General features: G+C 64.3%; 2 protein-coding genes across 6 annotated transcripts; one reads left to right on the top strand and one right to left on the bottom strand.

The window, feature by feature from the left end:
- The first annotated feature begins 538 nt into the window (after positions 1-538).
- ANKRD52 (ankyrin repeat domain 52) lies at positions 539-16907 on the top strand. 2 transcript variants are annotated; one of them, XM_090050467.1, is made up of 28 exons: positions 539-692; positions 2395-2478; positions 2929-3007; positions 3215-3285; positions 3649-3849; positions 4055-4142; positions 4287-4429; positions 4844-5056; positions 5168-5246; positions 5655-5769; positions 5954-6036; positions 6120-6237; positions 6642-6710; positions 6996-7136; positions 7228-7305; positions 7495-7606; positions 7909-7980; positions 8330-8531; positions 8699-8786; positions 8964-9081; positions 9281-9500; positions 9761-9848; positions 10255-10338; positions 10429-10574; positions 10808-10890; positions 11165-11247; positions 11518-11609; positions 12189-16907. In XM_090050467.1, the coding sequence occupies exons 1-28, from the start codon at positions 666-668 to the stop codon at positions 12431-12433; spliced, it is 3222 nt and encodes a 1073-aa protein (XP_089906593.1). In that variant the 5' UTR covers positions 539-665; the 3' UTR covers positions 12434-16907. The 2 variants fall into 2 exon arrangements, with proteins under 2 accessions (XP_089906593.1, XP_089906591.1); XM_090050465.1 differs by having other exon boundaries at positions 8904-9081.
- A 1060-nt stretch (positions 16908-17967) lies between these two features.
- SLC39A5 (solute carrier family 39 member 5) lies at positions 17968-24053 on the bottom strand. Of its 4 annotated transcripts, none has more exons than XM_090052038.1 (10): positions 22817-24053; positions 22107-22478; positions 21478-21673; positions 21053-21227; positions 20608-20777; positions 20262-20396; positions 20119-20179; positions 19322-19513; positions 18876-19147; positions 17968-18438 (listed from the first exon to the last, which is right to left on the bottom strand). In XM_090052038.1, exons 1-10 carry the CDS (start codon positions 22975-22977, stop codon positions 18280-18282), a joined length of 1893 nt encoding a protein of 630 aa, XP_089908164.1. In that variant the 5' UTR covers positions 22978-24053; the 3' UTR covers positions 17968-18279. The 4 variants fall into 4 exon arrangements, with proteins under 4 accessions (XP_089908164.1, XP_089908165.1, XP_089908166.1 ...); XM_090052039.1 differs by having other exon boundaries at positions 20262-20390; XM_090052040.1 differs by having other exon boundaries at positions 21478-21640.
- Between the last annotated feature and the right edge of the window lie 91 nt (positions 24054-24144).

Below are 24144 nucleotides of genomic sequence, written 5' to 3'. Positions count from 1 at the left end.
GTGTTAGCCACGGCAGGGCTGAGGCAGGGGCTGGGCAGGACGTGACCGCTGGAGCCCCCAGCCTGGCCCGGACACGAGGAGCAGCCCGGCTGCAGGGTCTTTTCCCTTCCCGTGGGCTCTCGATCCCCCCCAGCCTCTGTCACACCGGGCCTGCGCCACGCGGGGACGTCCTGCGGGGGCCAGGCGGGCACCCGGCGCAGCCCCTCGTCCACGCGAGACCCCGGCAGCCGTCTCCCAGCCGGGCCCCTGTGCTGGAGGGTCAGGGCCCGGATCCCCCCGGCCCAATCCTGACCCCAGAGACGGGGATGTTCAGCCCTTGCAGCCTGGGGATCCCGGGGGTGGGGGTTTGGGGGCCCAGCGCCTCCCTCCTGGGGGGGTTCAGACCCCGATCCCCCCCGCCCCGGGCCCGATCCTGGCCCCTGGAGGGGATTTGCGGGCCCGGCGCCTCCCCGCTGGGCCCCGATCCCAGTCGGGGGTGCCGCGGGCCCGATCTCGCCCGGCGGGGGCGCTGCGGCCCAGCTCGGCCCGGCGCGGCCCCTCCTCCCGCGGCCGTGGGCGGGCCCCGCGCTCCCCGCCCCGCCGCCGCCGCCGCCGCCGCCGCGGACCCGAGCCCGAGCCCGAGCCGGAGCCTGATGCCGGGAGCGCGGCGCTGAGCGGCCCCGGAGATGGGGGTTCTCAGCATCACGGACCAGGTACTGTCGCGGCCCGGCCCGGCCCCTACCCGGCCCCGTCGCCGCCGCCGCCACCGCGGCCCGGGGATGCGCGGCCTAGCGCGGGGCCCGCCCGGCCGCACAACCCCGGCATCGCGCCCCCGCGCCTCGCGCCTCCTTGCATTGCACCGCTCCGCTGCACCCCCCCGCGCCCTTCCCCAGCTCCTCCATGTGCCCCTTGCATTGCACCCCCCGTGCCCCTTGCATTGCACCCCCGTGCCCCTTGCATTGCACCCCTGCACCCCCTTGCATTGCACCCCCCGTGCCCCTTGCATTGCACTCCCTTTGCTTTACTTCTCCTGCAACCCCCTTGCATTGCACCCCTTTGCTGCACTCTGCCCTGCACCCCCTTGCATTGTACCCCCTTTGCTTTACTCCTCCTGCGCCCCCTTGCATTGCACTTCCCCCCCATTCGCCCCTTGCATTGCATCCCCACACCCCTTTGCATTGCACTCCCTTTGCTGCACCCCAGCCCCTCATAGCGCCCCCTCATACTCTTCTCCCCGTGCCTCTGCCTGGTCTTCCCCACCCCCACCCGCTTCTTCTCAGGGTCCTCCTGGGAGCCCAGGCCCTGATTCTGGCCTGCTGAGAGGGGGTTTGGTTGCCAGGCCTGGGCCCCCTTTTCTTACCCCCAGAGATGCCCCCAGCTCTGCTCAGCTGGGGTGTTGCAGGGGGGCTCACCCCTACATCCATGCCTGGTGTCTGGCAGCTCTTGGTCCAGAGAGGGGTTTGTCCTGGTGAAGCGGCACAGATCCCCATTTCCTCCCCCTTTGGCCCCAGGAGGGCAGGTGATTCAACTGGCGGAGCTGGGTCCCCCTAGCACTGTGCTGCCCCCAGGACCTGTCTGTGGTCCCTCATGACTGGGGCTTCCCCCCGGCCCCATGTGTGCCTGCACTTTCCCTCCAGAGTCCCGGGCCTGGCCTCTGGCTCTGGGGGCAGGAGCTGCTGATGCCGCTCTCTCCCTGCCGATCACCCCTATTCCCACTGCTGTCCACAGGGGCCAGGCCACTGTCCCTGGAAGCCAAATATTTACTTTGCCCGTGTCCCTCTGTTGGCCTTGGAGTGGACCGGGGTTTAGGCTGGAGCACTGCAGGGGATTTTTGGGTAGCCCCATTGCTGCTCCCTTGCTGGAGGAAGGGGCAGGCCCGGGCCCCCAGCCTGAGACGGGCCACGTCGGGCATCCTTGGTGCTGTGAGCCTGTCTCCTTCCCTGGGAAGGGGCTGTGTGTCCCCCATCCCTTGGCCCTTCTCCAGGCCGCGGGCTGGTGGGCTCGCAGCCTTGCCCTGATGGGTGTGTGGGTGCCAGGGCTCGCACAGCAGAGCAGGGGCTCTGGCAGGTGTGGAGCGGGGCTGGCAGTGCCACGCCAGCGCTCTGGCCCTGCTGTTGGGCCAGTGGGGAGGGTCCCCGGTGTCAGTTCTCCTGGGTGCTGTTGGGGGTCCAGACAGGCTGAAGGGTGACTGCCCAGTGAGGCCTGGGCGCTGTCACTGTACAACTGGGGAGTGGAGCAGAGTTGCCTGAGCCAGGGTCACTCCAGTGGCTGCGAGCAGCCTGGACAAGGGGGTTTGGTGGCAGCGTCTCATTAGTGGGAGCGTTGGGGTGCAGGCTGGAGCTGAGCCTGGCAGAGGGGAGCAGACGGTGCCAGCCCGATGTCCCAGTCATGCCTGGCTCGGCTTTCCCCTTGCAGCCTCCTCTGGTCCAAGCCATCTTCAACCGTGACATCGAGGAGGTGCGGTCGCTGTTGAGCCAGAAGGAAAACATCAATGTCCTGGTGAGTGCAGGAGGACTCCCCAGTGTCCTTTCTTTGGGGAAGCCATCGGACCATTGTCCTCGTGCACGGTGGCTGCGGCCCCCATCCCGCATGGCGTCCCTGCAGGGCTGAGGGACTGGGCCCTGGGTGTGAGGCATTGCTCTCCACATGGAAGTGAAGAGCTTCAGGTCAAGGGCGCAGTCAGTGTGTCAGCCTGGGGCTCTCCACGCATGTCCAGGAAGCCCGGCTGTCAGCGGGATCTGGCCAGCGCCCTTGGGGGTCTGCGGCACTGAGGCAGCTGGAGACCTGCCCTCTGCTCTCACGCTCACCCTTTGATGTGTGCTGCCCTGAGAGGGGGGCCTGCTCCTTGGCCGTCTCCCTTGGGCCATCCTCTGGGGTGGAAGTGGAGGCTGTGGGGCAGGGATGGCACCATGTCCCCCCTTATAGTTGAGCCCCGTCTCTCCCACATAGGACCAAGAAAGGCGAACGCCACTGCATGCTGCTGCCTACGTAGGAGATGCTGCCATCGTGGAGCTCCTCATCTTGTCAGGTATGGCGGCTGCTAACCGTACCCTGCCCCCCCCCCAGGGGTGTCTGGGTCTCCCAGGCCCCAGCACTGTCCTGAGCAAAGGTGTGGGGGGGGCAGGCTGCAGCACTGGGGTGGGGATTGGAGCGGGGCACATTGGGACTCAGCTCTGACCCTGCCCTGGGTTGCCCTTGCCCCCGCCCAGAGCTCAGCCCCCGTCTGCCTCCCCAGGTGCTAACGTGAATGCAAAGGACACGGTTTGGCTCACGCCGCTGCACCGCGCCGCGGCTTCCCGCAACGAGGTAGGTGCCCCCCGCCTTCCCCAAGCCAGCGGAGACCCTGCAGGTTGCCCCCCACCCCCCGCCCTGCCCTGCCCTGCCCCAGTCTGCAATGCAGGACTTGCATCCTCACAGCCTGGCCTCTCTTCTCCATGCTCGTGGCAGGAAGCCCAGGCTCCAGCTGCCAGGCTCTGGCCCCATGGGGGTGATGGAGGCGGGGAGCAAGGGGGTGTCCAAAAGCAGGCCCGCTTCCTCCACGGCTCCTGCCCTGCCCCATTGCAGCCCCCTCCCCAGCTCAGCCCAGTACGTGGCCCCAAGGCCACAGGGAGCAGGGCATGGTGGGACTTGGGCACATGATGATGCCAGCTCCCTCTCCCCTCCCTGCAGAAGGCACTTACCCTCCTCCTGAAGCACTCGGCCGACGTCAACGCCCGCGACAAATACTGGCAGACGCCGCTGCATATGGCCGCTGCCAACCGGGCCACCAAGTGCGCCGAGGCCCTGGCGCCTCTGCTGAGCAGCGTCAACGTGGCCGACCGCACCGGGCGCACAGCGCTGCACCACGCCGTGCACAGCGGTCACATCGAGGTGAGCCCACCCCTGCTCCAGTACCGGGGGCAGTGTCTGGATCTGGGGGACCCCAGAGGCAGCCATTTGTGGCCAGCTGCCTCGTGCTAGGTGCTGTACATGCCCCATGAACACAGCAGGGAGTGGGGGAGCCTGATGTGCCACCGTAGCCTGGCTGGACACTGGACTGGGTCCTTTGTTCCCCACCCCTATCTCCCTGTTGCAGATGGTGAACCTGCTCTTGAACAAGGGGGCCAACCTGAGCACGTGTGACAAGAAGGAGCGACAGCCCATCCACTGGGCCGCCTTCCTAGGTACGTCCTCCCCTGCTCTCTCCCCGTCACGGCCTCTGCTGGGTGGGCCTCATGAGCGGCCCTGTCACTGCGTGGCTCGATCGCGGTGCGGGCTCGTGCCTGCCATAGCCCCAGCTCCTAGCAGCCCCACTCCTCTCTGCTCAGGCCACTTGGAGGTGCTGAAGCTGCTTGTGGCCCGTGGTGCTGACGTGGCCTGCAAGGACAAGAAGGGCTACACACTGCTGCACACGGCAGCCGCCAGCGGCCAGATCGAGGTGGTGAAGCACCTGCTGCGGCTGGGTGTCGAGGTGGGGCCTGTGGCTGCGCTGGGGGGTGGGGGTGGCAGGTGGGGACATGAGCTCTGTGGAGAAGCAGTCTCTGGCCGTGCCCATGTGCACGGGAGCACTACCAGGAGCTGTGGCATCCCACTGAGATGCCCCTGTATGTTACGGGGGTGGGGACCCCCATCTCTGCTGCCTGGCGGCTTCTGCAGATGCTGTATCCCCCTGCCCAAAAGCCGGGGGAGTCGTCTTGCCTTGGCTCTGACTTGCTTTACCCCAGGGCTCTGCTTCACTTCTGTGCTAAACCTCCGCCACACTCCAGGTCCCTGGAGCTGCCTGAGCACATTCCCCAGCGCTGTTGGGCTGTGGGGTGGCACGCCGGGTGGCATTTGGGCCCTTTCCGACCCCCCAGCCCAAGCCAACCCCAAGCCTGTGTTGCAGATCGACGAGCCGAACGCCTTTGGGAACACTGCACTTCACATCGCCTGCTACATGGGCCAGGATGCCGTGGCCAATGAGCTGGTGAACTGCGGCGCCAACGTCAACCAGCCCAACGAAAAGGGCTTCACCCCACTGCACTTCGCCGCCGTCTCCACCAATGGGGCCCTGTGCCTGGAGTTGCTTGTCAACAACGGTGCTGACGTCAACTTCCAGGTGTGCGGGAGTGGGTGGCCAGGGGGCACAAGGATGGCTGACCCCTCGAGGGCGGGATGGGGCGCATCTCCTCCCCCTGCCCTCCCCAGCTGCTATTTCCTTTGCTTGCAGAGTAAGGAAGGGAAGAGCCCCTTGCACATGGCTGCCATCCACGGCCGATTCACGCGCTCCCAGATCCTCATTCAGAACGGTACGTGGCTGCCCACCCTTTACTTCCCCCCTGCTGGCCTGGCTCCAGGGGGAGTCAGGCACCCTGGAGTCTCCCTCATGATGCACTCACTGCTTGGGCAGCCCCTGCCCCATCTGCCTGGCCCCAGCGCTTCCCTGCGGGGATGGGGAAGTCCCTGGAACCTGCATCTTGGATCTCCAGGGTGGGAACCTTGAGGATCCAGCCAGGCTGCCCTGCAGTGACTGTCCTGCCCTGGATGCCACAGTGCTAAGCTGGCATCAGGGTACCAGGTCTTTTTCCCCCACATTTGAGGAGGGAGCTGGGGGCTGTCCCTGCCCTGCTGGGGGCAGCGGCGTCACTCTTCCACCTCCCCCCCAACCCTTTCCCTTCTCCTGGGGCCACCCCGTAAGCCGCTGCTCTCTATTGCAGGCAGCGAGATTGACTGTGCTGACAAATACGGCAATACCCCCCTCCACGTTGCTGCTAGATACGGCCACGAGCTGCTAATTAGTACTTTGATGACGAATGGTGCTGACACTGCGAGGTGAGCAGGCTAGCGGGGACCCTGCTCTCCAACTCGGGCTGGGGTGGGGGTTGCACTGCCGTGCATAGGGTTAATGATGGGGGGAGCTGGTTATGGTGGGGGGGACATTATAGGGCTACAGGGTGGGGGCTGTTCCTCCTTCATCCTCCCAGTGTCCTCCTGACCCTGCTCTCCCCTGCGGCAGGCGTGGGATCCACGACATGTTCCCTCTGCACTTAGCTGTTCTCTTTGGATTCTCAGACTGTTGTCGCAAGCTACTTTCCTCAGGTGAGGGACAGGCCTAGGGCAGTGGTTTGAGGGAGTCACGGGGCAGGGCAGCCCTGGCCTGACTCAGTTTCTCCTGCTTGCAGGTCAGTTGTACAGCATCGTCTCCTCGCTGAGCAATGAGCATGTGCTGTCTGCCGGCTTTGACATCAACACGCCCGACAACCTTGGCAGGACCTGCCTCCACGCTGCTGCTTCCGGAGGGTGGGTGGCACCGCGGGGAGCCAGGGGCCTGTGGCCGTGCCCTCCCCAGGTCCTGGCGCTGGGCCACCTGCCTCCAGGCTCTGTGGATCTAGCGGAGGGAGGGGAAGGAACCCAGGTGTCCTGGATCGTGGGCATAGCATAAACCACCGCACGGCTCCTGTGCCAGTGTTGCGTGCCGAGCCTGTTTTAACGTACCCAGTTACGGGACTGCATGGGCACTGGGGTGGGATCAACAGCTCCCGGTGCTTGCAGGGTGGCTGTGTAGCCATGCAGAAGGGGACTTATGGGGAGCTACATCACGTGCCCCAGCCTCACAGGTCTGAGGGCACAGCTGGGGGCTCAGAGCGGGCACATCAGGGCCCTGCCTGCCCAGGCTCATGGGTCTCCCCGCTGCGTTCCTGCAGGAATGTCGAATGTCTTAACTTGCTGTTGAGCAGCGGTGCTGACTTGAGAAGGAGAGATAAATTTGGGAGGTGAGTTCCGGCACCGCGGCCCTTCGAGGGCAGGGACCAACCCACCCCCAACATAATCATGGGTGCTGGCAGGTGCCATGGGCTTTTCCCAGCGCTGCGGTGGTCTCTGGGGCATGGGCTGGGGAAACCAGTGGTGTCTCCAGGGCCCTTCTGGATCCCCTGAGCCCACGTCTCCCTGGCCCCCTGCTCTATGGGCGCTCCTGACACTGGGGAGACGTGCATCAGTGCTGTGCCCAGATTGGGGCCATGTGGCCGCTGGCGCCCTGACCTTGCATCTCCTCCCAGGACTCCATTGCACTACGCAGCCGCCAATGGCAGCTACCAGTGTACGGTGACGCTGGTCACCGCTGGAGCCAGTATTAACGAGGCCGACTGCAAAGGCTGCACCCCCCTGCACTATGCTGCTGCTTCAGACACGTACAGGAGGTAGAAAGGCACCGGGGCCTGTCCCCCTTCCTCCCCACAACCCCCTTGTTCCCTCCATTTCGGGGACTGACACCGGCGTCCATCCTTCCAGAGCTGAGACTCATTCAGGAAACAGCCACGACACCGATGAGGAGCCGCTCAAGGAGTCCAGGCTGAAGGAGGCGTTCTTGTGAGTAACCCCTGAGCCAGCTTCTCTCCAGACCCCCCGGACCCTTCCCTGGGCATTTGGGATCTGCGTGCCCCTGGCATGAATCCATCCAGGAAGCAGGTCCCAGTCTTGTGGGTGCTCCTTGTTCCTGGCCTGCCAATGGGGTCTGGCCCCGGGCCAGCTGTGACCCCCCTCGTCCGGTCCCTGCAGCTGTCTCGAGTTCCTGCTGGACAATGGTGCTGACCCCTCTCTCCGGGACAAGCAGGGATATACCGCAGTCCACTACGCTGCTGCCTATGGCAACCGGCAGAACCTCGAGTTGGTGAGTGGGTTGCCCTGCCTCAGCTGGCTGGGACATGGGGGTCAGATAGGAGCCTCCTGAGGGGGTGATGTGCAGCTCATGAGTGCTGCAGGGTGCCCACATGGGGCTGGGGGAGGAGGGCAGATCTGGTGAGGCTCTGTGCAGAAGTCTATGGCTTCCCTGGCAGATACAATAGGGCCTAGACAGGCCGCAACCCTGAGCTAGCAGGGGAGTGGGTCAAGGACCATGCCCTTGGGGTTGCCCTGGAGCTCTTGGGTCTCGAGAGTCCCAGGGTCTCAAGGGTTTCCTGCTTCTTGTTGCAGCTCCTGGAAATGTCTTTCAACTGCCTGGAGGACGTGGAAAGCACCATTCCAGTCAGCCCTTTGCACTTAGCTGTGAGTAGTACCGTGCGGAGCGGCCGGGCTGGGCCTTGTGGCTGGCACTGGGCATTTGCTGTGGCCGTGAGTGGTGGCTCTGGCACCTACCTGCACAGGTGTGCGGCTGCAGGGAAGGAGATGGTGCAGGATGTGGAGGGCAGGGCTCACTTCCCCTCTAGGGACTCTCCAGCTGCCCTGGAGGCCCATGGGGACATTCCCCAGCCCCTTTGGGGTGGTCATGGCATTAGCAGCTTTGGTGCGGGGGCTTCCCAGGGCAGGCACCCAGGGGTTCATTGGCTGGTGCATGTGGGGGTAGGTCTGGGAGCTGGCAGGGCCACGCTTCTGTAAGGGACCATGTCACCTCCAGGCCTATAACGGTCACTGTGAAGCCCTGAAGACCCTCGCCGAGACCCTGGTGAACCTGGATGTGCGGGACCACAAGGGACGCACGGCGCTGTACCTCGCCACGGAGCACGGCTCCACGGACTGCGTGGAGGTGCTCACCAGTCACGGCGCCTCTGCCCTGGTCAAGGAGCGCAAGCGCAAGTGGACGCCTCTCCATGCTGCAGGTGAGGGGCTGGGGGTGGCCTCCTTCTGCCTCCCCTGCTGTGGGGACAGCCCTTCTGCCTGGACTAGGAGGGGACCGACTGGCTCAGGACGGGAGGTGGCCACATGCTCTTTCCAGGACGGGCAGGGGACCCTGCTGTGCATCCCTAATTCCCCTCATGCCCCCCAGCTGCCAACGGGAACACGGATTCCCTGCACCTCCTGATTGACAGCGGGGAGCGGGCTGACATCGCCGACGTCATGGATATCCATGGCCAGTGAGTTCCCCGGGGGGCTCTGAGGGGGGAGGCCATGTTGTCTTGGGGCACGTGTGCAGCCCACAGGCCATGAGGAGGGAAAGGGCGAGGCTGTCCCTCCACATCCCCCTGCTGCAGCTGCTGGATAGGGCTGGGGCCAAACCCAGGAGTCCTGCGAAACTGGTCCCACCCCCGCAGAACCCCGCTGATGCTGGCCATCATGAATGGCCACGTTGACTGCGTCCACCTCCTGCTGGAGAAGGGGTCCACGGCTGATGCTGCTGACAAGCGGGGCAGGACGGCTCTGCATCGTGGGGTGAGCAGAGCCGTGGGCCGGGGGACTTTGTGGCCACTGAGGGGGAGAGGAGGGGCTGGAGGTGGGAGGGGGATTTTGCTGTCCCTGTGAACATGCACCCAGGGCAGGCCACGTTCCCTGTCCGGGGGAGGACATGGTGGGTGGGGGAGTCCGTCCCGGCAGCGCGGCCCCCCCTCATGGCAGCCCGGTATCCACGTAGGCGGTGACAGGGTGCGAGGACTGCCTGGCGGCGCTGCTGGACCATGACGCCTTCGTCCTGTGCCGGGACTTCAAGGGGCGTACACCCCTGCACTTGGCCTCGGCCTGCGGCCACCCCGATGTGCTGCGCACCCTGCTGCAGGCCGCACTCTCTACTGACCCGCTGGACTCTGTGGTGGACTACAGCGGCTACTCCCCCATGCACTGGGCTTCGTACAGCGGTGAGGACCCCCTGTCCCTGCCATCAGCCTTGCCCCCAGCCTGGCAGCTTTGGCTAAGACCCCGGGTGCGGTGGAGTGCTCCCCCAGTTGGTCAGGATTGAGCGGGGCTGTGTCTGCCTGTGCCCTGCACACTGGGCCATAGCACAGCATCCCCTGCATGCCTGGCTCCCCTAGGGGTCACGGGGTTGAGAGGGAATCCCACCAGGGCCGGTGTAGTCCCAGCCTGCGAGCCCTGACCTGCTTCTCCCACGTCTCTACAGGGCACGAAGATTGTCTGGAACTGTTACTTGAACACAACCCATTTGCGTACCTGGAAGGAAACCCCTTCACTCCATTGCACTGTGCAGTGTAAGTTGGTGCCACTGGGGCCAGCCGGGTGGGTTCAGGGTCTCCTGGCGTATGCCCTGCCCTTCAGTGCTCCTATTTCACTGTGGGCTGGTGGAGGGGGCCACAGAGCCGCGCAGCCTGTGCTGCATCCCCTGTGGGAGCCATCTCCTAGGTGCAAGGCTGCGATTGCCCTCACCAGGAGGCCAGGCCTGAGCCAGGCTTTGTGGAGCGGGGGGATGGAGTCACGGAGCCGGTCTCCGTCACTGCAGGCATCTCATCCTGCCATGTTGCTTTGGGAGGGGGACGGGGGCGACAGACATGGAGTGGGTGGGCTCCTTGCTGCTCCCCCAACACCTTCCCACAGGGCCCTGGCACCGAGCAGCCTCAGCCCCGATCAGCTCTGCCCCTCGGCTTGTCCCCACTGCAGAATTAACAACCAGGATGGCACTGCTGAGATGCTGGTGGAAGCATTGGGTGCCAAGATTGTTAATAGCAGAGACGCCAAAGGAAGGTGAGTGCAGCCCCACTTCCCCCTGTGATGTACCAGGTACCCAGGCCTGGCAGGGGACATGCCACCTGATGCCTGCCTGTCTCCCTGCAGGACCCCCCTTCACGCTGCTGCCTTCGCAGACAACATCCACGGTTTACAGCTGCTGTTGCGCCACCAGGCTGAGGTGGACGCGGCTGACCAGCTGGGGAGGACGCCCCTCATGATGGCTGCTGAGAACGGGCACACTGCAGCTGTAGGTGCGTGAGGCCACCTGCCCACCCTGGGCACCATACTGGTCGTGTGAGATTTTGAGCATTTACTCTGCTGGGGCAGGGGAGGTCAGGCCTGGCAAGGGGCCGTGGCCCACCCATATGGCTGGAGCCCATGCCGGGTCCCCAGCCTGTTCCCCCAGCCCCTGCTGCGCGTCGGCTGTCCCAAGCCCGTCGGTGATGGGTGCGGGGTCCTGATGGCGCTTGTCTCTCGGTTGCAGAGTTCTTGCTGTACAGAGCGAAAGCAGATATCACCGTGCTGGATGTCAACAGGAACACAGCTCTTCACCTGGCCTGCAGTAAGGTACGGCATGTTTCTGGCCGTGGGCACGTGGCCCTGCCCCCATGGCTTCCCGGGAACACGGAGGACATGGACTGCCGTCTCTGGCCCTGTGACCACTTGGTGGGATTGACCTGGCACAATGGGATGGCGGCTAGGGCCCCCAGGGCAAGTGAGCTTGAACCCGGCAGAACGCAGCCTCGGCTGCTCCTCGGCCTGGCTGCTCAGGGAGAGAACAGCCCCAGGAACGTCGCTGCCCCCCTCCCCGCCCCCATTAACAAGCTGCTTCTGTTCCCAGGGTCATGAAAAGTGTGCCTTGTTGCTCCTGGGGGAAACCCAAGACCTTGGCCTTATCAATGCAACTAACAGTGCTCTGCAGATGTGAGTATCAGTGCAGCGAGCACCCAGGTGCAGGGGCCTGCCCGTGGGCCACACATGCAATGAGTTCTCATGGCTCTCAGCCTTCCCTGTTCCCCCTGCTGGAGAAGCCCTTTCTCCCCCAGCTGAGCTAAGTGCTCTGGTAGAAGCCACCTGCACCGAGGCCTCCACGTTTGGGGGCAGCTGGGGCTGGCTAAGCTGACTGGGGAAATGGGCGGGAGGCTGCAGAGCGGCTCGCGGGCCAGGGGGGCTGACTTGCCCTGCCGCACACAGGCCTCTCCACATCGCAGCGCGGAACGGACTGGCCTCCGTCGTCCAGGCCCTGCTCAGCCGCGGCGCAACAGTGCTGGCGGTGGATGAAGAAGGTGTGTGGTCCTGGCTGGGGGGCAGGGGGGTCGGGGGGATCTACCGGAGCGTAACTGGTGCTCATGGAGCTCCTGCATCACCAGTGTCGCGTCCTCATGCTGCACCTGGGCCACGTTGTGCCCGGTGTGTGGGACGCTTCCCTTACTTGTGCACGGTGGGTCCTGGGGGGCCCTGCCCAGGCCTGGGAGCTGTGTGAGCACTGGGCACCCACTGCCTCTGGCCCAGCAGGGAAAGCAGTGACTTGGTGCGGTTTATTGGGGTGGGGGAGAGGTGGTGAACACAGCTGTGTGCGCGTCCTTGTGTGCAAGTTTCATAGTTTCATACTTGGTAGGGTCAGAAGGGGCCTGAGCAGATCATCAAGTCCGACCCCCTGCCACGTGCGTGTGTATAAACTTGCCTGTGTGTGTGTGCATATCTGTGCGTGTCTGTATGTGTGCGTGAACATGTGTATGTGTGTGTGTACATGCCAACATGTGCATACCTCCATGTGTGTGCGTGCCTAGGGGCAGGCACATGCAAGCATGTGCAGCAGAGTGCCCCTCCACGGCCTGACAGATGCCTGCTCCTCACCCCCGCAGGTCACACCCCGGCACTGGCCTGCGCCCCCAACAAGGACGTGGCGGACTGCCTGGCACTGATCCTCTCCACCATGAAGCCTTTCCCCCCGAAAGACGCCATCAGCCCCTTCAGCTTCAACCTCCTTAAGAACTGCAGCATCGCAGCCAAGACAGCAGCCTGCGGCGCCCTGCCCAACGGCGCCTCCTGCCCCTACACCAAGGACCGGCATGGTGCCATCGGCCTGGACGGCTGCTACTCAGAGTAGCGCGCCCCACGGTGACCCCCTCTCTTCTCCTATTTATTTAGAGCCTCTCTGCGTCTAGGGCACTTTGAAGGAGAACAAGCCTGGGCCAGGCCCCACCCTGCAGCCACCCGGGGCTCCCCGCTTCCGCTGTGCACCCCCCTCGCCCACCGGCAGCCGCCTGGCTCTGCCCCCCCCCGTGCCCCCGCCTGTACTAACGGCTTCTCTTGGCAGGGCGGCACGAGCGTGGTCGGTGCCAGCCAGGCCCCCCCCCCCCCCCCCCCCACGTGCAGGGCCCTGTTTGCTCTCACGGGGAGCCATTCGCCTTAAACTTCACTTGATTTGTGGACCACAAAAAACTTCCCCTCCGCCCTGGGGCTGCTCTGCTAACCCCCACGGCTGCCCCACAGCGGGAGCTCGGACCCCCGAGGGGGGATTGGGAAGGGGAGTGGGGGGGAATTGCTGACAAACGAGGGACCGTGGCGGCGGGCACCAGTCAGTGCTGCGGCCCCCGTGTGTGTTGCCGTCATGCCCGTCCCCACGGCCCCCTGCTGACACTTGAATTGGAACTACTGTACCTGGGCTGCGCGCCTGCCCCCCCCCGTGGCTGGCACCCCCCACACACCCGGATGCAACATGGGCGCCGTGGTCCATGCCCGCATGTGCTGCTGGAGCTGCCTTCCTCGTGCAGGCACTTTAGGGTCCCCCTTGCCTCTTTCCCCCCCTTCCTACCTTCTAGGCCCCGGGACACAAGGCCCCAGCCCCACCCCAGTGCTGCATGCCTGCCCCCCACTTTCCCCCGGCAGCGTTGCTTTTCCTTTATTGAGAATTTGCCTGAACACAAGCAAAAAAAAAAACCCTCAAGGAGGTGAATTTTCTGGAAGTTGAGACCTAGTTGGGGTCCCTGCTCCAGCCCGGGGCATGTGGGAAGGGGGCCGTGGCATAGCTGACGGGGGACGTGTGAGGGCTGCTGGGGGGTTTGTTTCCGAGTTACTGTAAAGGCATCGCGGGTAGAAACCAAGGCCGCCCCCTGCCTCCACCAGCCTGCTCCAAGCCAAAGACCCGGACGTAGCGATCAGAGCAGGCTGCTGGGGGGGCATCCGATGCCCCCATCCTCCCCCTCCATCCTCCTTGCTTTGGCAGCTGTTGGGGAGTGCGGGGAAGGGGCTGGGGAGCATGAGCAAAGCAAAGGGCTGGGTGTGGAAGGAGGGGGCGTCTCTTTTGCCAAATGACCGCGGCCCCGTGTGTGGCTGGTGCTGCCCCTCTGTGTGCAGCCAGTGACGCCCCCCCCCTTCCCCACCCCCCCATCCTGTGGTCGCCCCGCCCGGTCAGACTAGGGCCATCCTATGTCTTGTCCTCTGGGGCTGAGGCTCATGTGGTCCGGGGGCCAGGGCATTGTCCCTTCCCCTCTCCCCCCTGCTGCCCGGGGGGGTGGGGCTCCTATTGCACTGTTTCTTTCTGTTAACCAAAGCCAAACTCTTCAAACCAAATACGACGTTCCCATCTTGGCCTCATCCTTCCATCCCACTGCGGTCGGACCCCAGGGGCAGGAGACATGGGAGTTGCGGGGCACGACCTGCTTGTCTTTCTTTCTTCTTTCTACCCCAACACCCCCCCACACCCCTTAAGAGCACCATGGGGCTCCGGCTCCCAGCAAAGCACTTCAGGAACTGACCCGTGGCGCTTAGGAGCAGGCAAGAGGCCCCATGGCCCAGCCGGCCTGTATCCCTCGAGGCACTTCCACGAAACCCCCATGTGGGTGGCGGGTGCCCTGGGGAGAGGTCTCCTTTCCAGCTGCGGATGCCAGTCTCCCCACACCAGGCACCTAAGACCCAGCCATGGTCTCCCCCGTCCCCGCGACGGGGCTCCGGGGAACCGCTTGCCCGGTTCCCAGCCAGTGTTACCTCCCTGCAGTGAATACCTCACCGTGGCCGTGTGCCAGACTTGAAGCCCCCCTTTCCCTCCCGTCTCCAGCCCCGGCCGTTCAGTATTGCCCCGAGGGAGATGGCAAACCTGGACCCACTTGTTTACATGGCTGCCATGTGTGGCCGCGCTGCACTGGGGGCACCGCCTGCCCCTTCCCCACTGCCTGGGACATGGAGAGGGGATGGGAGCTGCCTCGCATCTCCCCAGGGACCCCACTGCCCCCAGGGTGCTGCCTGGCTCGAGGAAGCTGGTCTCCCTTGGGCTCCACCTCTTCCCAGTGGCACCAGGGCGCAGGGACTAGCAGGGCAAGCGCCTAGCGCTGTCAGCAATGACCCAGCGCCTCCAAGGGGAGGGGTTCCCGTGGGCACGCACATGGCAGGAGCAGGCATGCACATGCATGTACATCAATTTATCCTGCGGTTAGGATTTTAATTGCACCCTCCCATTGCTACCACAGTTGGGGGGGCAGTCCCAGAACCATTTCAGCAATGACCAGGTGCCCCCACTGTGTCCTTGCATCCCCTGTCCTTCCCTGCGCTGCCCCCCAACCCCCCTCCCGCCCGACGCCGAGACAATCAGCGCGATCTCTCTAAGGGCTTCAGCATTTCCCCCTCTGCGGCGTCACTTCTTCCTGCTCACGGCCAGTTCCCCCCCACCCGTGCCTCTTTCTTTTAATTTTAAATAATAATGGTGATGATAATAATAGGGGAGCGGCACCACACTTCAGCAGCACATTTGTGGCCCTGGGGGGTGGGGAAAGGGGCCCAGTCTTGTTCTCCGGTAGCGCTGTAGCATTCCCCCTCCACTTTGTTGGCACCACTTGGCCATTTCGGTAACGACCCGCGTGTTCAGTAACGACGCGTTCTTTCGCGACACGAGACTTGCGCTGGTTTCCCGGGCGTGTCGCGACGAGGGCTGAAGGGAAACCCCTGCTCCTCCCCCCATCTTTTGTGCCCCCCCCCATACACAGCAGCTCCTAGACGTGTGGCGGGATGGGGGGTGGGTCTACTAAGCTTCCTGTACATGGACCTCGATGCCAAAGTTGGACCATTCCTGCTTCCCGCTCTATTTGGCTCTGGGGGGCATCATTCAGGCTCGCCTCCTACTTCCATGCCACCATGTTTCCATCTGAATTCCCCCCTTGGGTGCCAGATCTGCCCCCCCGTAAGGAAGCATCTCTGCCCCCCTGTCCAAAGCACTTGCTTCAAATAATAAGCACTTTTCTTCAAGCACGAAAGCCTGGGTTCCCCATAGTGGGGCCAACCGTGGCACTGTTGGGGGGGAGGGAGAGAAGCCCCTGTTGGGGGGGGGCACGGGGCGTCTTTCCAGCTTTGATTTTATTTTTTCCAAGTCTGTCTAGGGAAGGAAGAAGCAAGGGAAGTTGGGTGGAAAAAAGAAGGAAATAAGCAAAAAAAAAGACAAAAAAAAAAAACGACCACCCCCTCTCCCCCAAACCCCACAGCACAAATACATTTCAGTTCCCAGGTGTATTTGCACTGCCATAGCGAGGAACCGGGCCGCGGCCCGCCTGAGCCATAGAACTGCTGACAAACACTGAATGTACCCACCCGGGGACGCCGCAACCTTATGTGATCATGAATCACCCCCCATCCCCGGAGCTGAGGCCGGAGCAGGCGTCTCTGCTCCCAGGAAACGGGCGGTGTTCTTTTTTCTCTTCCTTTGGATGTATCCTGCCCTCACCCCCCTTTGTCCGGGACCGAGCGGGCACCCGGTGACCAGCTCCCATGGGCTCAAAGGGGCCCTAATTGGCTGCTTTCTTCATGTCTCTATGGGGTCACGGTTGTTAGCACTGAGTTTGGCTTTTTTTGGCTTGGGCAGGGCAAGGGAAGGGGCTGGGGGTGGAGAGCAGGGATACACCTCCCCAGCCAAAAAAGACTGAATTTCCAGTTCAAAATCCCACTAACAACCCCTCTAGATTAGTCCCCCACATCTGCCGAAGGCCGCAGCTGCAGGGACCAGCGAGGGGGGGACGTGGTGATGCCCCCCAGGCAGTGATTGGAGCCCCCCCTTCCCACTCACGCTGCACCCCTAGCTCTCACCTCTGCCTTCAATAAGAAACCAAAGGAGACCAGACCCCGGCCTGCCGGCAGCCCCTGCCCCAGTCCCACTGCGCAGTTGTTCGCGCTCTCCCTGTTTTTGTCTCCTGGGATGGGGTGGCCGCGCTGGGTCCAACCTGGCCTTTCCCATCCAATGGAGCTGGAACCTACCCTGTTTTGGGGGGGAGAGGTCAGAGGCTTTGTGGGGAGGTGGACATGGAAAGCCTGCTCCAGGGTCACAGCCTGACAGTCCTCGGAGGAAATTGGGAGTCCAGCCAGTGTCTGGGGGGGTGGCTGCGCCTCCGAGGCGCCCGCGGCGAGCTCTCCGTGTCTGTCCCGGGCACCTATGTACATGATGCACATGTGCGCGCCCACAGGGCCAAGCCTGGCTCGGCCCCTTCCTGCTGCAGAGGAGAAGACGGACCAAGGACCGCGGCCTTACGCACCCCCCCCCCCCCGCCCTTCTCTCTTGTTCGTCCACTTGAAAACAATAAAGCGAATGCATGGAAACCTCCTCCGGTCTCCGCACATCTCTGGCCTGGGTGCATTTGGGGCTCTGGCATCTCGTGCAAGGCCCAGGACATGGGAGGCCTTGGGGAGGGTAGGGGGGCTGGGTGGTCCTGGCTGGTGGATGGACTCCCCTGCCCAGCTCTGTGCCATGGGGGAGGTGCCCCCCATGTGCCCCTAGGAGGGCATCAGGGGGAGGGGGACAGCGTTGGCTTTGTCATGGCCCCTGTTTGCATTGTATCTGTGCATGTGCACATGTGTGCAAGTGGACATGTAGGCATGGAGCACTGGACTGGCTTTGTCAGAGTCTCTACTTAAGTTGCACCAGCACGTGTGTCCATACATACACATTTGTGTGTGTGCATGTACACGTGTATGTTTGTAGGACTGGCTTGGGCAGAGTCTTCTATTTGAGTTGCATCAGCACATGTCTGTGCCCATCTGTGCGTGTGCATGTGTGTGACCTTGTATGTGTGTGTAGATACGTGTATGTTTGTAGTGGTGGCTCGTTGCACCAGCATGTCTATGCATGTTTGTGTATGCATGTAGTACTGGGATAGGCACAGCCCCCACTTAGTTACACCTGTTAGTGCATGCGTAGCACTGGCTGGGGCACAGCCTCTACTTGAGTTGTACCTGTGCACATGTGCATGTGTCCATGTGTGTGTGCATGTGCATACAAGCATTGGCTTAGACAGCTCCTATTTGAATTCTACCTTTGCATGTGCATGTACATGTGCAGCCCTGGCTTGGGCTCAGCCCCCTGCTTGAGTTGTGTGTGTGTGTGTGTGTGTGTGTGTGTGTGTGCGCGTGTGCGCACGCACGCACATGTGCATGCGAGCGTTGGCTTAGCCATAGCTTCTACTTTTGTTGCACCTGTGCCCATGTGTCTCCATGTCTGTGCACACTTCTGTAGCCCTGGCTTGGGCCCAGCCCCAGCCCCCTCTTGAGTTACACCTGTGCACACACATGTGCACGTAGCACTGGCTCAGGCACAGCGCTGTGTGCACGACCTCCGCCCCACCCCCCCCGGGTACGGCTGCACCCAAGTCCTAGCATCATCATGGCTTGGCATTAATGACCTTTATTCAATGGCTTCCACTTTTCCCTGCCCCGGGGGGGGTCTGGGCCCCCCACCCACCCTGCATGTCCATCCTGGGCCAGGGTCTTTGCCATCCATCCATCTCCTCTGCAGCCAGGAGCCCTGGCCCCGTGTCCACAGCTCCCCTGCTGGGTCTGGGGACCCTCTCAGGCACCCATCAGACCAAGCCCCCCCACCCCCAGCACTGCTGGAGAGAGCCCAGGGGTCCGGAGCCATGCAGTGCTGTCCAGGCCACGGGGCTGCATCTGGCCCGTCCTGGGGCCAGGGGGCCAGGGGCATCAGGACTCCAGGGGAAAGCTGAGCTGCTCCTCGAAGAGCGCGATGGTGAGCATGAGCCCCCCGCCCAGGAGGAAGCCAAGGGCTTGGAGCACGAAGCAGCGTCCGGCGTCCGCCCGCCACCTGCCTGCACCTGTGCTGTGCAGCAGCATCTGGGGCAGCTGTGGGGAGAGCAGGGCTCAGCGCCATGGGGTATAAGGCTGGGTGGGTGCCTCAGCACCCAGCCCGGCTTCTCCCCAGGGCCCTGCCTCAGTTTCCCCCTCCCCAGGCCTCAGTTTCCCCCTGTGCCTCAGTTTCCCTCTCTTGTACCTCAGTTTCTCCCCCCCTTACACCTCAGGTTCCCCCGCCTCAGTCCCCCATGCCTCAGTTTTCCCCTCCCTGTGCCTGCTTCTCCCCTATGTCTCAGTTCCTCTCTCGTGCCTGAGTTTCTCCCCCCCATGCCTCAGTGTCCTCCTCCCTGTTCCTCAGTTTCTCCCCCACCCCGCCCTTGCCTCAGTGTCCCCCTCTATGTTCTTCATTGTCCCCATCCCCCGTGCCTCAGTTTCTCCCCGGGCAGGGGGGAAGTTCACACGCACCCCCTTACACGACATGGACTCACCATGTCCACAAGGGCCACATAGAGGAAGACACCGGCCGTGGCAGCAAAGATCCAGGGCCCCAGGGGCCAGGCAGTGTGGCTGGCGAGGACGCCAATGGCCATGCCCACGTAGGCCAGCAGGGCCGAGAGCAGGTTGGCCAGGAGCACGGCACGGGGACGCAGGCCAGCACCCAGCAGCAGCGCCATGTCGCCCAGCTCGTGCGGCAGCTCGTGGCAGAAGACAGCCAAGGCCGTGCTCAGCCCCCCGGACGGCCCCTCCGCAAAGGCTGCACCTGCCAGGACCCACACGCTTGGTGCCAGCCCGGGGCCTTGTCTCCCCCGCCTCAGTCCCCCCCCCCCCCCATGCCTCAGTTTCCCCCTCTGTGCCTCAGTTCCTCCCCATGTCTCAGTTCCTCACTTCCATGCCTCAGTTTCCCTCCTCCGTGCCCCAGTTCCCCCCGCCTCACCAATGGCCAACCCGTCAGTCAGGTTGTGGATCCCGTCCCCCAGTATCACCATCCAGGCCATGTCGGCCACGCTGGTGCCATGCGAGTGCCCATGCCCGGTGTGGCTGTCTAGGCTTCCCGCCCTGCGTTCGGCTCTGTCCTCCCCATCCCCCCGCTCTGGGGCCGCCAGGTGCTGGGCCTCAGTGGGGGGACCTGAAAGGGAAGGGTCGGGGCTCATTAGTGGTGGTAGTTAATGGGGAAGGGGGAATGAATTGGCCATGGGGGTATGGGGGGGCTGGGCCAAGGGACATCACACTACTGTCCAGACCAGACATGCAAGGCGAGGCTGGCACACAGTCCTCGTGTGAGACAGTGGTGACCGGTGCACAGCCCTCATGCAAGGTAGATGGGGACTGGTGCATGGCCCTTGTGTGAGGCAGGTGGCACATGGCCCTCAATGTGAGGCGAGGGTGACTGGCGCATGGCCCTCTTGTGAGATAGTGATGACCAGGTGGGGACTGGCACATGGCGCTTGTGCGAGGTGATGGTGATCAGTGCATGGCCTTTGTGTGAGACAGCAGTGACCATTGCATGGCCCTCGTGCAAGGTAGGTGGGGACTGATGCATGGCCCTCATGCGACATGGGTGGTGCACAGCTTGTGTGTGAGGCGGGGGGGTGCTGGCACATGGCCCACGTATGAGACAGCAGTGACCAGCGCACAGCCTTGTGCAAGGTAGGTAGCAATTGGCACAGGGCCCTCGTGTGGGGCAATGGTGACTGGTACGCGGCCCTCGTGCAAGGCAGGGATGTGGCTCACCTGGCGCAGGGCCCAGGATGCTCAGGCCAGTGCCGCTGTCCTCAGCATCTGCGGCTGCCCTCTGCGCAGAGAGGGGCAGCAGTGAGCAGGGTCTGCCCCCCCACACCCCTCCCGGACGGCCCAGCCCCCAGCCTGGCTCTTACCCGCGGGGTCCGTGCCCGCCGCAGCAGCCCCAGGACATTCTCCAGCAGGAAGAGTGCATAGATGGCGCCCAACAGTGCCAGCCCCTTCAGCATGGCCGCGTCCGGCCCCGTGGTCCCCGGCTCCCGGCCCTGCGCCTGCGGGGGCACCCGTCAGCGGGGTGGCCTGGCTCGGACCCGGACGCCTAGGTCCCCCTTTGAAGGTGAGGGGCTGTCTGGGTTCCTTTTTGGGGGCAGGGGGCAGATCCTGGGCCCAGATGCCTGGGTGGCTTTTGGAAGTCGGGGTGGACCGGGCCCGGACACCTGGGATCTCTGGGGGGCCTTGGGGTGCGCGGCAACGGGTACATACGTGCGGCCAGAGGTGCAGCAGGGCGTCCCCGCACAGGGTGCCTGCGGCCAGTGCCACCAGGAAGGCCAGGACCTGGTGCAGGAGGGCGCGGCCCAGCACCCGCACCAGCGCCAGCGCCAGCGCCGAGGGCAGGCTCAGCAGCGTCACCGCCAGGGCGGCCCAGCCCAGAGCTGCAGGAGGCAGCAGGTGGGGCCAGGCAGGGGCTGCCCCCTGCCTCAGTTCCCCACCCCTATCCTCTCCCCCCTGTGCCTCAGTTTCCCTCGTTTCTGCTCCCGGCCTCAGTTTCCCTCCCCCTGCCCTTGCCCTCCCCGTGCCTCAGTTTCCCCGTTTCCCCTCCCCCGATGCCTCAGTTTCCCTCCCTGGGGCCTTGTTCCCCCATGTGCCTCAGTTTTCCCTGGTGCCTCTTCCCTCCTTGTGCCTCAGTTTCCCTGGAACCAGGCCTTACCCGGGCCGAGGGCAGGCTGGGGCACGGGCGGCGCTGGGGCAGGGCGGTGGTGCAGGCAGACGCGGGCGTCGATCTGGTAGAGCAGCGCTGGGCACAGCAGCGCAAACTGCTCGGGGGTGATCTGCGCTGTCCCGGCCAGGCCAAAGTTCACCAGCAGCTGCGACACGTTCAGGCACTGCAGGGGTCACGGATGGGGCTAGCGGGGCGCTGGAGCTGGGGCGGGGGGTGGACACCTGGGTTCCCTTCTCGGTCCTGAGGGGCTCCTTGCCTGACCCTGGGCACCCAGATGCCTGGGTTCCCTGCCCACACTGAGGAGGGCCACGTGGGCTAGTGGTCACAGCAGGGGCTCAGGGCCATGGTTCCCGACTTATGCAGCCCCAAGTGGAGGAGACAGACCCCGCCAGACCTCCCCTGCCCCCACTCACATCCTCGTGCAGGTGGTTGTAGACGGAGTGGTCCAGCGCCAGCACCCGCTCCAGCAGGCTCAGCCCCGGGGGATCCTTCCCGGGCCCCAGGTTCCCCCTGGGACTGGGGCTCTGCATCTCGGCGAGCGATGTGGGCATCGCCAGGGGAGCCTCGGGTGTGGGGCTGGAGGAAGGAAGAGCAGGAGGGATGTCCCCACTGGAGGGAGACAAGCTGGGGTGAGCCCTGGGGCGGGACAAGGGGGTTGCGGGTCAGGAATGAGCACCAAAAGGCTTGGGGGAGCTGTGGGTTGGGAGTGAGGGGTGCCAGCCAGGCGGGGGGCTGCCGGTCTGGAGTGAGGGGCACCAGCTAGCCAGGGACTGAAGGTCAGGAGTGAGGGGCAACAGCAGGGCTGGTAGGGGTAAGTGGGGGGGTCTGCAGGTCAGGAGTGAGGGGCACCAAAGGGCTTGGGGGAGCTCTGGGCTGGGAGTGAGGGGCACCAGCTAGCCAGGGGTTGCAGGCTGGGAGTGAGGGGCACCAGGAGGATTGCTGGGCGTCTGGGGGCTGCAGGTCTGGAGTGAGGGGCACTGGCCAGGTGGGGGGGGCTGTGGGTTGGGAGGGGGGGGCATGGGCCAGGGGAGTAGGGTGGTACCTGGTGGTGGCATTGCCAGGGCCCTGGGAGCCGGGGTAGTCGTGGCTGTGGCCGTGGCCATGGCGGTGGGCACGAGCATGGATGTGGCGTCCGTCCTGCAGGTCGAGTGCATCAAGATGGGCGACGTGGCCATGGCCCAGGTCCTCGTGGTCGATCTGCACCACCTGCACCCGGCCCAGCCCCAGGCTGCGCAGCAGGCGCCGCAGCCCCTCGGGGGCCAGTGTCCCGTTGTGCCCGTAGAGCCCGAATAGCTGCTGCAGGTAGTAGCCCTGCTCCTGCTCCGCATCCTCGGGCGGGTGCCCCGCTGACACCCCCAGCGCCAGCCACAGCCACAGCCACAGCCACGACCAGAGGACCATGACGGTGCTGAGCCTGGGAAGTTGGTGGAGGGGGGGGATGAGGTGTCAGCCAGGACCCAGGAGCACTCCCTGCTTGGGGGGAGGCAGCTCCAGGCACCTGGAACAACCGCATCGCCAACAGCTGGCTCCTGCCTCAGTTTCCCCTCCTATAACCCCCCCTGACATGCCTCAGTTTTCCCTCCTGCCCCAAGTTGTTGGGGGGTGTCTTGCTTTGCCTGCCCTGGTGGGGTTTGTGGCTTTAGCCCCATGGGGCTCTCCAGGGCACTTGAAGGACAGGGCCAGTGCTAGAGCCACATCCAGCCAGGGCAGCCCCACGCAGCCCCCAGCCCTGTGGCGCTGCATGGCCCCCACCTGCTCGCTGGGCACGGGCGTCTGTCGCAGCAGCTCTCCGCCACCTTCCCCGCAGCTCTGGCGCTGACTGCAGCCAGGTGGCATGAGGGCTGGCGCAACACCCCACCCCCCACACGCCTTGTCCCCAGAGCCATCACGTAGCAGCCCGGAGCCTTGCCCATGTGTCAGTGTCCTTCAGGCCAGGGCGGGCGCTGGGCCAGGCGTGAGCACGTGCATGTGTTTATGAACCAGCGTGTGAGCACCGCTACTTGCACGCCTGGTTTGCACCCACCTTGGGCGCCAGCTGGTTGGGGGGTGGGTCCTGCCTCAGTTTCCCCAGTTGCACCCACAACTGCTGCTGGCAGGGAAGAGGCTTTGTGGCTGGCATCACGGGGGTTGGGTGGGCCCACACATGCATGTACACACATGCACATGCATGCACTTCTTACGGCCCCCACCCCCCCGGCATGTTGCTCCATGGGGCCAGGGCTTCTTCACCCCAGGGTTGGGGGGTAACATGTCCTTGGCCTGGGCCCTGCCCCCATCCTGCACCAGGTTAATGTTTCCCTTGGTGTCGTGATAAGCGGTTCAGGCATGACCCCCCCACCCGCACATGCATAAACACGCCTCACACAGGGCCAAAGGTCACAGCCCCACATTCCCAGGCCTGAGCAGGGGACAATTCTCAGTCCACCCCAAGGTGGAAGAGAGCCCAATCCAGGCTCTGCCACTGCTGCCCTGCACAGCCCTGGTCACCTCTCTCCATACAGCAGGGTCCTTGACTTCCCCATCCAGCCCCCCACCCCGCCGGAGGGAGGTGGGGGGGGTCCCCTTTTCATACAGGTCTAGGAAGGTGCCCCCACGTCACAGATCTCACCCAGGCCACCCATGGGGCCTCCTGCCAATGGCACTGCTCCAGCCCCTCCACCTCAGGTACCGATTTGGGCCTCCCCCTTCAGCCTGCACCCCCCAGGGGGGTCTGGACAGGGGCTCACCTTGCCAGGTGCTGCGGGGAGGGGTCTCAGGTGTCACCCCAGGGCAGGGAAGTGGGGGTCAGGCCCCGGGTGGCTGCGTCTCCACACGGCCGCTGCTCCAGCACCTGGGGTCAAGGGGCACCGGAGGCAGGGCCGGGGTGGGGATCCAGGCAGGGGAGGAGACTTGGAAGGAGAGGGGGAGGGCGGGAGCTCGGGCATGTGGGTGTGCACCCACTAGGCCAGGTTGCCATCTGGGGCTGTCAGCCTGTCTGCCCAGGGATGTCTGGAAGGGGGACAGCACCTCAGGGGTGGCAATCCAGGTTGGGGATGTGAGTGCAAACAGGCACTGCCCGGCACTGACCTTTGACCTTTCAT

The sequence above is a fragment of the Crocodylus siamensis genome, chromosome 6 (genome assembly GCF_052110815.1).
Source record: "Crocodylus siamensis isolate JL-2025a chromosome 6, ASM5211081v1, whole genome shotgun sequence".
In the NCBI taxonomy this organism is placed as follows: domain Eukaryota; kingdom Metazoa; phylum Chordata; order Crocodylia; family Crocodylidae; genus Crocodylus; species Crocodylus siamensis.
This window is presented reverse-complemented; position numbering and strand designations above follow the sequence as displayed.